Source organism: Neophocaena asiaeorientalis, unplaced genomic scaffold (assembly GCF_003031525.2).
Source record: "Neophocaena asiaeorientalis asiaeorientalis breed wild unplaced genomic scaffold, Neophocaena_asiaeorientalis_V1.1 scaffold242, whole genome shotgun sequence".
NCBI lineage: Eukaryota > Metazoa > Chordata > Mammalia > Artiodactyla > Phocoenidae > Neophocaena > Neophocaena asiaeorientalis.
The window spans coordinates 5,139,335-5,150,557 of record NW_020172451.1 but is presented as its reverse complement, the minus strand read 5'-3'; the positions used below and the strand labels follow the sequence as shown (position 1 = coordinate 5,150,557).

The following is an 11,223-nucleotide window of genomic DNA, read 5'->3' as shown; positions in this document are numbered from 1 at the left end:
ATTTATTCATAAGATTTACCAGTAAGACAAGGAATGTGGGGAAAGGGAGAGAGGCAAGGACGCCTCAAGTCCTAGGATGTGATGGGGGCAGCTGTCCAAACGCTACCCCCGTATTGTAGGTTGAAAGATAGAAACCAAGTTAGAAGGACCCTTCAGAGCATCTTTTCCTTGATTTTGCTTCTCGTCAGCACCCGCCCCTCGGTTCTGGCAGGAATGCAAAGGATTCTAGGCAGGCTGAACATAGAGGGATTAGAAGCTGCCTGGCCCCCGGGCGGGTGGGGATTAGAGCAGCACCGGTGTCTCCTTAAACCCTTCTCTGTGTCTCTGCAGAGCGGGACGCCTTTGACACGCTGTTCGACCACGCCCCGGACAAGCTCAGTGTCGTGAAGAAGGTGAGCTCTCCATCTGGCTGTGTTTCCCTCTGTCCCTGGGCTTTTCTTACCGCATGAGCACTCCATGCAGGGAAGAAGGTGGGAAAATGTTTGAAATCTCTGAAATGTTTGCCACATGGATTGAAGTGTAATTATTCAGAAGCGTAACTGCAGTGCATAAAATTAGCACCTTTTAACTCAGCATCTCTGCTCCTGGGTATCTTCCTGCCCACCCACCCCGCTGCTGTGGAGTGAATTACCCCACCGGCACCGGGTGGCGGTTCATTCCGAATCAAGGCTTTTTTTCAATGTGGAAATGTTTTTCAGCGTGTCAGCTTGCTGGCTCGTGCTGGCCTCGTTACATTGAAGCCACATTCAGGACGTGCCTGGTAAACGAGCAGGCCTTGCTAGCAGAGCTGTTCGGAGCTGCATTTGGCCCGTCTCTCCCAGACGGGAGCACAGAGGAGAGGCCCTTCCTCAGCCCAGGCAGCCTGCTGGTCGGTCTACGGATGGACAAAACCGGACAAAACCGTGTGAACGAGGCTCCGGAGTCAGGCTGGGGAATAACGTGCTTCCAAGGGGATCTGCCCGGAAGCCTTGCTCTCCGTCCAAAAGAATCAAGACTCGCTGCACATCGAGTTATCTGAGCATCTGTAGACCTCTCGTTCAGGAAGGCAGCAGTGGGATGGATCTGAGCCTATAAAATCTGAGCCCTTAACCCTGGGGAGAGAGCTCTCTGTCTTGGACAATTTCCCCACACAGGTTTCTTAATGCAGGACTTCTCAGAGCCTTTAATATGCTGACATGCTTTGCAATTCTCCAAGAGGGGGCTTAGTAGGAAGCATTTTCCAAGCATGTTTGTCCGTAGTGAGATCTGTTTATTTATTTGGGGATAGAACATATTAAATTCCCACGGAACCCATGTTTGGAAAATGTTGGTCCAGGCTGGGACAATGAGATTGTTAGTTCTTGAAGCACTTTGCAAAAGGCTGGCAGAACCATCCCAATGGTCCTTCTGGGGCGGAGCTGTCTTAGCATTCTCGGGTCACGAGAGACATACCCTGGGGCCTCAGAGCATTGCCCCCCGACCCGCCCCCGGCCACATCCGACCCCCAGAAACCTGACGGAACGTATTCAGTGGATGCACAAGAAGAGGATTCATATCTGCCACGATCCCCCCTCCGCCCACTTACAGGCTGTGTGACCTGGGCAGATTATAACCCCTCGCGGCAGGTTTCCCATCTGTCAGGACAGAGGCAGACGCTGTGAGAATACGCTGCGGCCTCCCTGTGCGAGGACCTGGCTCGAAGTAGGTAGTTGCTAGGTGGAGTTGAATGTGATGTGGAGTAATGCTGTCTTTCACTAGATCTGATGCTGATTTATTCTTTGAAAAGGAACGCTGGGGGGACCCCAGCAATGACCAAGACAAAATCCTTTAGTTTCCCGACAGCTTCCTGCTTCCAGTCTGGCCTTTTCCCACTCCCACACTGGGAATTGTTGTGTTCGGGGCTCCCGTCCACCTCTCCAGGTCCCTCCAAGGTCATGCCCTCCTACTCTCTCCCATCCCGCCCACATCCAGCCGCAGCCGGAAGGTGCCGGAGGGTTCGCACGTGTGTACGTAGCCTGGGTGGCTGCTCCGCCCTCTCCCCACACTCTCATCTCCCACTTGGCTCACCCCCCAGCTCAAATGCTACCCCTCCGCGCCACATCTTCCAGGGACTACACCCCCCCCCGCCCCGCCCCGCCCCGCCATTGTGTGTTTCACAGGCTTTGCTGTTTCTCTCGATTCTCCGTGGCCTCCGCTGGGTGTGTATGTGGAGAATTGTGCCTCGGACTCTTCAGGGTGGGGCTCTGTCTTAGTTACTGTCTCGTGTCTCTAGCAAGAAGCAAAGTGCCTGGCACATGGTAGATTTGGGTGGAATGAAAAACGGATGACATCATGTCCAGGGTAGGCAGAGGTGGGGTTGGTGTTGAGTTTCCATGAAAGTTGGGTTTGATTACTGAGAAAAGTTACACGTGGCAAGTTTTAAACTTTTGCCAGAGAGGAGAAGCCAGTGGCCCTATGTACATATAAACCAGGGCTCAGAAAATCTCTGGCATTTCATCCTTTACTGACACTGTGATGGGTGTGGCCCCAGGCAGCCTTTCTCTCTCAGTCTTTTGTAGTTCAAGGTTACATCTAGCCTACATTTAAGCATTTATCTCCCCCTGACAGTTATATCCTTCTTGAGGGCACTGATTATTTTTCTGTAGGGTTGTTAAATGTGGTATGTGTGTGGATCTCGTGTGTGCACGTGGGCTGGGGAACAGAGATGTACGTTTCTTCTCCAGCTGGGATAGATTTAGGCATTATCGCATTAAAACCAAGGGTTATTGTAAGAGCATTTCGCTTTAAACACGAGCATTTTATTTTAGCAAACAGGGGAGATTATGGAAGCGTTGCATGAAGCCAGGGATGGCAAATGTCACCTCTGTCCCCCAGCGTGGGAGCTGAATCTCTTGCTCGCGGTTCCCGTGTCTCTTTGCTTTGCAGTCTCTCATCACATTTGTGAACAAGCACCTGGGCAAGCTGAATTTGGAGGTGACGGAACTAGAGACCCAGGTAAGCTGTGTTCTGGCTGAAGGACCCTTTGTCCGCTGTCATTGTCAGACGGTTTTCTGATCCCCGGCGGGCCGTGTGAACAGTGTGTTCGTCTAACAAGGAATGCCCATCCCACAGCCAAGAAAGCCCCAGCCCCAGCCATCCTGGCCTTCTCCCAGACCCTCTGTCTTAATTTCTTGAGGCTACCTTAGCTAGTACCTTAAACAGCAGACATTTATGTCTTCATAGTTCTGGAGGTCCGAAGTCCCAGATCAAGGTGTCTGCAGGGCTGGTTCCTTCTGAGGCTCTGAGCAGGGATCTGTTCCAGGCTCTCCCCCACCTCCTGGTGGCTTGCTGGTAATTTTTAGCGTTCCTTGGGTCATTAGATGTTTCATCCCGATCTCGGCCTCCTTGTGGGTGTTGTATCCAAATTTTCCCTTTTTGTAAAAACACAGTCACGTTGGATTAAGACCCACCCTAATGACCTCATCTTAACGTGAGGACTTCCGCAAAGACCCTGGTTTTCCAAATAAATTCACGTTCACAGATTCTGGGGGTTAGGATCCCAACACATCTTTCTTTGAGGGGGATACAATTCAAGCATAACACCCTCCAAGGTGCCATCGCACCTTCACCAAAGAGCCTCTGCGTGTACGGGTCCCTCAGTCTGGAATGTCCTGGCCCCCTCTGCTTCTGCTGTCGGTGGCCGTCCTACACGGCAGCACGGCGGCTGGCACCTAGCAGGTGCTTGCTAATATCCCTCTAATGAATACGCACAAAGTATTTCTCCTACAGTAAGTACAGAAAGTATACTTCCCCACCCCCACTCAGAGCGGAAGCACCATCGTGAAAATATGTTTCAAGTGCTCGGCAAGCATTAAAGACAAAACATAATTTTCCCAGGATTAGCTGCGTGCCTGGATTTGGCGTCTCTCGCGTTCTCAGTGCCGATTTCTCTAACGCGCAGCTGATGCTACTCAGACCCCTGGGCGATTGCATTCATTCCTTTCTCTTTCTTTAACTTTTCTCATTTGCTTTTCTAATTAAAAAAGTAATTCAGGTTTCATTGTAGAAATGTCTGAAAATGCAGATAAGCAAAACAAATAAAAACCATCCGTAATCCCATCACCCAGAGATAGCGGTGCTGGGGATTTTATTCCACATCATTTCTCTGCACGGATAGCTCATCGTGGGCAGCACGGGTCTGTGTTTGAAAGCCGAACGGTCTGTTTTTAATGTGTATATTTATTTGTGCATTGTTTGCAAACACACTTATTTTTTTTTATCAGTTTACTAAAAAGTTGCACGTTTATCCTCTGATTATTTGCGGCTTGAAATCTTAACAGTCCAGAAATGTACTCATTGAAAAGCCACAGTCCTTTTGTCTGCTGCCCCTAAACTCTCCCGTCATCCTCTCCAGACGTAATGAGCTACAGTCAATGGTGGGATGTGTATTCTTCTAGATGGTTTGTAGGCATAAGTGTATTTTTTGAAATGGCAATGGATCCTGTCGTGCAGCTGTTTTGTAAAGTGTTTTTTGTTACTAAATGGTGTGGGCGTGTTCTCGTGTGAGTGGGTATGTGTTTCTGCCTAGTCCTTTTTGTGTTGTCTGGTCTGTCTGTCTGTGTTTGTCACTTAATAGCTGCCTTCTATTCTGTTCTAAGGCTGTGTCGTGCGTCATTAAAACCAGTCCTCACGATGGGACGTTTGCCGATCTTGTAAATAGCTGTTCAGCGGGCATCTTTGCACACAGCTGTTTGTGCCCTCGTCTGCTTCCTCAGGATAAACTTCTAGAAATGGGGCCGTTGGAGCATTTCTCCGCGGTAACACGGAGGGCCCAGGAAGGTTTGCCCGCCTGAAACTCTCATTGGCGCTGTTGAGAGCCCACATCCTCGCCAACTCTTTCCGACTGTCACTGCCCAGGTGGGCCTGTACAGCAGTATTAATAGCCAGACATCTTAGGCCGAGACTCTAAAACTTCAATCTGCATTGATCTCTATTTACTCAGTATGTCCATTTTTTTTTTCTATCACCACACAATATGAAGTAATACCTTAAAAATATTTTGAACCAGTGGTCCACCAGGAAAGATCACTGGCCATAGAAATGCAGGTTGTTTTCCTTTTGTGGCAAAGGATTCTGGGTATTTTTATAAATATGTTCATCATTAAAGTGTCCATGGTCCTGGAAGTCAGAGGCTCAAATTCCTGCTCAGGGTGTGTGTGTGTGTGTGTGTGTTTTCCTTTCTTTTTAAAACCACTTTTATATTGTGGGCGGCTTCCTAGCTCTGTGATACTGAGCCAGTTCCTCTTTCAACCTCTCCCCACGTGTTTAAACTGGAATGGAGAAAATGCATTTGAAAGGTCAGTAATACATGCGCACGAAGACAGCGGTGGGCCTCCTGGGGATTTCCATCTCCTGCAGAGCCGCACCCTGGATGCTGAGTGAGGGCACCCCGTCGGAGGGCCGCTGCTCTTACGCGTGTGAAAACCGAGGATCCCACTCATTTGCTGATAAGCTGGCCTGCTCCGCCTGGCCCTCACCCTCCTGCTGCCCCATCCCTCCCCTGCCTTCCTTTCTGCGTGACCATCTCTCCCACACTCCCGTGACACGGGGCTCCCAGGGTGGGTTAGAAGATGCCTTGGAAATCAGCAAAGGCTCTCCAGGCATCTTGGCACCTCAGCACCCATTCCCTACGCCTCCCGGCAGGTGATGGGGCTGGATTCTTCTGTATCCCTGGAAATGGCTCAGTGTTGGTGAGAGAGCGGTTTTGGGGGTGCGCTGGCTCAGTGTCGCCGGGGAGGGGGCAAGAGCTGCCAGAACATTCCACCAGCACTGTCGGCCAGAACAGGAGCTGAGTAAGTGACGTCTGCGTGGCGTGGAAGCGTGAACCTCGTGACGCGCAGGCAAAGGGTCAATCAGATCACGTTAAACCAGGGTCTGGAACGCTCTGCCCAGGAAGGACCTGCCCGTTCACGCATTATGATCGTGTCTGTCTGCCTTGGGCTGTTTCTTAGCGTCCCCTTCCCCTTCCAGAGGACAGGGCTTTCTGATGTTGGAGGCTTGTGATTTTGACTTTTTATCCTCGGCCGCCTGGCTGTGATGGTGGAGGGAGCTGCCGCTGTTGCCTTTAATAAGAACGTCCTCGCTTCTGCAGGTTCTCTTTTTACCACTGCGGTTGCTGGTCTCAGGAAGCTGAAAGCCTCCTGGGTGTCGGCCCCTTGCAGCTGTCCAGCCGTCCTGCGTGGCAGCCTTCTAGCCCAGGGCTGGCCAGTGAAACGTTCTTTGGTGATGGAAACGTCCTATCACTACACCATCCGACACAGTAGCCCCTGGCCACGTGTGGCTGTCAAGCCCTTGAAATGGGGCCTGTGTGACTGAGGAGCCGAAGTTTGTATTTTGTTTAAATTTTTTAAAATTGAAACTTAGAGTCCTGGAGGTTGGTTGCACAACAACGTGGCCACAAAATACGACTGAAATGCTGACACGTGGTTAAAATGGCGCATTTCGTGTCACGTACGTTTTACCGAAATAAGCCAACATCATTCAAAAAAGTTTGTAAAGGGACTTCCCTGGTGGTCCAGTCGTTAAGAATCCACCTTCCAATGCAGGGGAAGCGGGTTCGATCCCTGGTCAGGGGAACTAAGATCCCACATGCCGCAACTACTGAGCCCGCGCCACAACTAGAGAGAAGCCCGTGTGCCGCAACGAAAGATCCCGCATGCCTCAGCGGAGACCCGTTGCAGCCAAATAAATAAATTAATAAGTTAAAAAAAATTTTCGTACAAAATTTCACTAGGCACGTGTGGCCAGTGGCTACCATATTGGACCACACAGTTCCAGAATCTGGAGGCTGGGGTCCTCGCGAGTCCTCGATCTGCAGGAGGCCTCAGAGATACCATGTCTGCCCTCTGGGAGGATGGGCGGGTCCTGCCACCCCCTGCCCCGCCCCGGGGGGTGGGGGTGGGGCTGGTCCATGTCCCAGAGACCAGGCTCTGCCTCCTGAGCCTTGGTCCCCTCCTCCCCTCCGGCAAGTTGTTCTGCCCTCATTGGTCTCCATCACTTTATCCGTAAAAGGAGCAGTTGCTCCCTGTCCTGGCTCATTGGGCGGTGGGCAGCGGAGTGGGGTGAGGGGCCCCGGCAAAGAGCACAGTCTTTGGCTCTAGATTCCCGGGCCCCCCCCGTGCATGGGAGGTGGTGCTGGGCCGGGTAGCAGGTTGAGGGGCTGGGGGTGTCGGGTAAGGCTGCAGCCTGCTGATTAGGGCCCAGCTAGGACGGACCCGCGTGCTGGGTGCACGCAGAAGCTTGTCGTCACCGGGGCACGGGAGGGTCTCTTCCTATGCTGTGAATACCGCTAGAAGGAGGAACTCAGGCAGCTGACCCCAAGCCGAAGCATAGGGCGCCCTGCAGGTTGTGGATTAACCGTGCCCACAGGCCCCTGCTCGCTGTTGGAGCGCTCCCTGCGTGCTGGGTGCTCCTTGCTCCACCCCTCCCCCTCCCGCCCCGCAGGGTACCCACGACAGCCCAGCGAGTTGGGAGCTAGCGTTATCCCCAAGGTCAGTGGTCTGCTTCTCTCCACGCAGCGGCACTCCATCCCAAACACACAGGTCATCACATCCGATCCCGAGCGTGTGCTTCGCACCCTCGTCCTTCACCTGACTGCAGGCTTGCTCTCCTCAGCAAGTGATGGACTTTTTTTTTTTTTTTTTTACTTTAAAAAATATTCCTCCTTTCGAGTGGCTGCAGATCATTCACTGGCTCGTGCGTGGCCCAGAGACATCACCACGTGTCCCTCTGTAGTTTGCAGATGGCGTGTACCTGGTTCTACTCATGGGGCTTCTGGAAGACTACTTTGTACCCCTGCACAACTTCTACCTGACCCCGGACAGCTTCGATCAGAAGGTACGTGCATGCATGGTCTCCATCCTGGGAGTGGCCCGGGATGCGCTCGTCCAAGGGCACAGTGTAGAATCCCCCGACCACTCTTTCTGGAGTCTAGCTGCATTCTCCAAAAAATGAGTACTGCCCAGAAAATGGTATTGCAATTAGACGTGACCCTCAGGAAAAGAAGGAAACCCGTGGGCAGTGCCTGACGCATCCAAGTGTCGTGTGCCTCGTTCTCTTCGGGTCTTTCCCCCGGGACGATGCTGGTTTTAATAATTGTGGCCAAAGGTCAGTAGAGTTGCAAATCCCTCCCCTGTTCATGACACACAGACATTCGAATGTCTGGTTTTCCTGCCACTTCATGAACTTCCTATATATCCCATCTTAAGTGGCTGCACAAAGTCTCTGGAGTGGCTCTGAGGTCACAGTCTCCCTGTTCCCCACTTTTGGGCGATCAACTTGTTTCTTTTTCACTATTAAAACAATAAGGCAGGGACTTCCCTGGTGGCGCAATGGTTAAGAATCCACCTGCCAATGCAGGGGACACAGGTTCGAGCCCTGGTCCAGGAAGATCCCACATGCCACGGAGCAACTAAGCCCATGCACCACGACTGCTGAGCCTGTGCTCTAGAGCCCACATGCCACAACTACTGAGCCTGTGCACCTAGAGCCCGTGCTCTGCAACCAGAGAAGCCACCGCAATGAGAAGCCTGCGCACCGCAACGAAGAGTAGCCCCCGCTCGCTGCAACTAGAGAAAAAGCCCGCATGCAGCAACGAAGACCCAAACGCAGCCAAAAACAAATAATCTATTAAAAAGTATTTAAAGACAAAACAATAAGGCATTGTCTTGAATAGGTACACACACACATATGTATGTGTGTGTATATTTTTTTCATTCCTGTGGATTGTTTTCTAGGAAAATCCCTCAAAGAGGATTGTCCGGCTCAAAGGGCATGACCTTCACATTTGGGATGCCCTTGTGACCAGGTGGTTTGCCTCCTGCCAGGGCTTCCCGAGGTCCAGCCATCCCAGCAGTATTTAGCGCGTTGCTTGTAGAAATTTGGCTCGTGGACTGGCCGTATTGCTTGAACTCGAGAGCATCTGTCATTTCATTTTCCCGAAGCGCTAGACCGTGAGCTGGGGAGACAGACAACGCAAGCAGGTGGCAGCAGTTCAGAGAAACATGGAAGCAGGGCCAGTGTTGATCAATCTGCCCACTTCTGGCACCTCGAGCGCGGTTTGCTCGCGGCCAAATGCCGCTGCCTTCTTGCCTGCTGAGATGGAATCAGAGCAGATCAGCGAGGTCCTGGCAGGTTTGCGTCCGCGGTGAGCGGGGATGCACAGGGCTCTGCGGGGCCGGTCAGGAAGCAAGAAGACAAGACAGTTGGGTGACGGGGCTCATCTTGCATTTCCCGGCCACGTGGCTGGCTGCAGAAACGTTGTTTTGGAGAGATCTTTTCTTTGTTCAGATGTGTACGAAGGCTGGCAAGAAGGGTGAATTTAGTCCGGCCGTCTGGAGCTCGGCTTCTTTCAAGGACAGACTCGGTGCAGGGGCAGGGGCGTCCTCTCCCAGCTCGGTCTCCTTCCCTTTGAGACGGGATGAAGGTCTCTGTCAGTCGCTCTCTGGCCTGGGAGGTGTGAGGCCTGTTCGGTCCACCTTTGCCTCTGATTGGGAGCCAGGAAGGGAAGGCTGCTGTAGGGGACCGTGCCCAGCGTGGTGCTGGCCCATCGACCCTAGAGGAGGGGACCCAAGGGCCGCTGGAGCTCTCCTCGGAAGGAGCCTTCTGGAGGGTCCTTCTCTGGCCACGTTAGCCCCCAGCTCCCAGATTCTCTGCTTTCCTCCCCACAGGGAGTCGTGGCATCACACCACCCCTGGGAGGTTCCTCGTGAGCCATGGTGGTTATTAACCTCCAGGTCTTCCCAACCACCTCGCAGGTGGTGGCCTTTCCCCGTTGCACAGACCTGAACCCACTTCAGGCTGGTCCCAGTGCCCGAGCTCCCAGGCACCTCGTCCAGATGTGGCCAGGCAGTGGTGACATGTGCAGTGAGACTGCCATGGAGCATTCCTGGGCCGAGACTGCGAGGCGCTGGGAATCTTTGCAGCAGTGGCAGGAGGCTGAGACTCAGTGAGCAAAATCAGGGATGTGTCATGGGCTTGTGTTTTTAAACAACTGCACTGGATTTTATTCTTTAAAATAAATTTATTTATTTTTTATTTTTGGCTTTGTTGGGTCTTTGTTGCTGCACGTGGGCTTTCTCTAGTTGCGGCGAGCAGGGTCTACTCTTCGTTGCGATGCGCGGTCTTCTCATTGCGGTGGCTTCTCGTTGCGGAGCACGGGCTCTAGGCGTGTGGGCTTCAGTAGTTGTGGCACGCGGGTTCAGTAGTTGTGGCTCGCAGGCTCTAGAGCACAGGCTCAGTAGCTGTGGCACGTGGGCTCAGTAGTTGTGGCTCATGAGCTGTAGAGTGCAGGCTCCGTAGTTGTGGCGCACGGGCTTAGTTTCTCCGCAGCATGTGGGATCTTCCCAGACCAGGGCTCGAACCCGTGTTCCTTGCATTATCAGGCAGATTCTTAACCACTGCACCACCAGGGAAGCCCCCTGTACTGGATTTTAAAAAGACGAGACCAGACGTCTCCGACCCTGTAGGTTCCTGCAAACAAATGAACGGCCCCTTTGAACTGTCTCAGAGGCATGGGTACCACCGATGGCTTCTTGTTTTAGGCCCACCGTTTGAGCCTTGCTCTGTGCTGGCCACTTTGCTGGGTCCCTTGGGCCTGTCACTCACCTTCTGGAAGATTCCACAGCGTCTCTCTCTCTGGGGGTGGAGTGTGTCCTGGAGACTTGGAGGTTATTCCTAGAAGCAAATCTCAGAAAGGGCTTTGCAGTTTCAAGGCGCTTTCCCTTCTGTCTCCTCGTCTGACTCCTTACCCCGGCGAGGAATCGGGACCTTGCACGGGGGCTGGGGCCATGGTGGGGGGTGGGTCACAGTCAGCAGGGGCAGAGCTGGAAAAGCCCACTCCTTTTCGGGACCCTCTACTCTTCTCTCACCTGGCCAGGTTTTTGAAAATCCTTTGCATTGCAGAGAGGAAGGACTTAGGGTCCTGCCGTGGGCTGGCTCGTAGCAGCAGTGTAGGGCCTTGGGGTTCAGCTCGAGGCTGGGGGGTGTGTCACACTCTGGGATCACGGTCAGGGAGGTGACCTCACATCCTCAGCAGGAGCTGTTTGCTGTTCTTTGTGCCCAGTCCGTGGGGCTGGGCTCTGGGGATGCTTCTCGGCCAGGGCAGAGAAGTTGTGCCTGGTGAGGCATGGCTCTGAGAGAGAATGGAAGGAGGATGGGGGCAATTTCCCTGGTGGCGCAGTGGTTGAGAGTCCGCCTGCCGATGCAG

At 52.9% G+C, this 11,223-nt stretch overlaps 1 protein-coding gene across 3 annotated transcripts in view; it reads left to right on the top strand.

Moving 5' to 3' along the window:
* The window catches only part of PARVB (parvin beta), an 81,837-nt gene that overhangs the window by 64,164 nt on the left and 6,450 nt on the right, over positions 1–11,223 (top strand). The window contains exons 9-11 of one of the 3 annotated variants that reach the window (XM_024737521.1): positions 331–392; positions 2,787–2,973; positions 7,753–7,854. In XM_024737521.1, the coding sequence (XP_024593289.1) occupies positions 331–392; positions 2,787–2,973; positions 7,753–7,854 (351 nt within the window). The remainder of the gene's footprint in view (positions 1–330; positions 393–2,786; positions 2,974–7,752; positions 7,855–11,223) is intronic. The other 2 variants (XM_024737520.1, XM_024737522.1) reach the window with 2 other exon arrangements.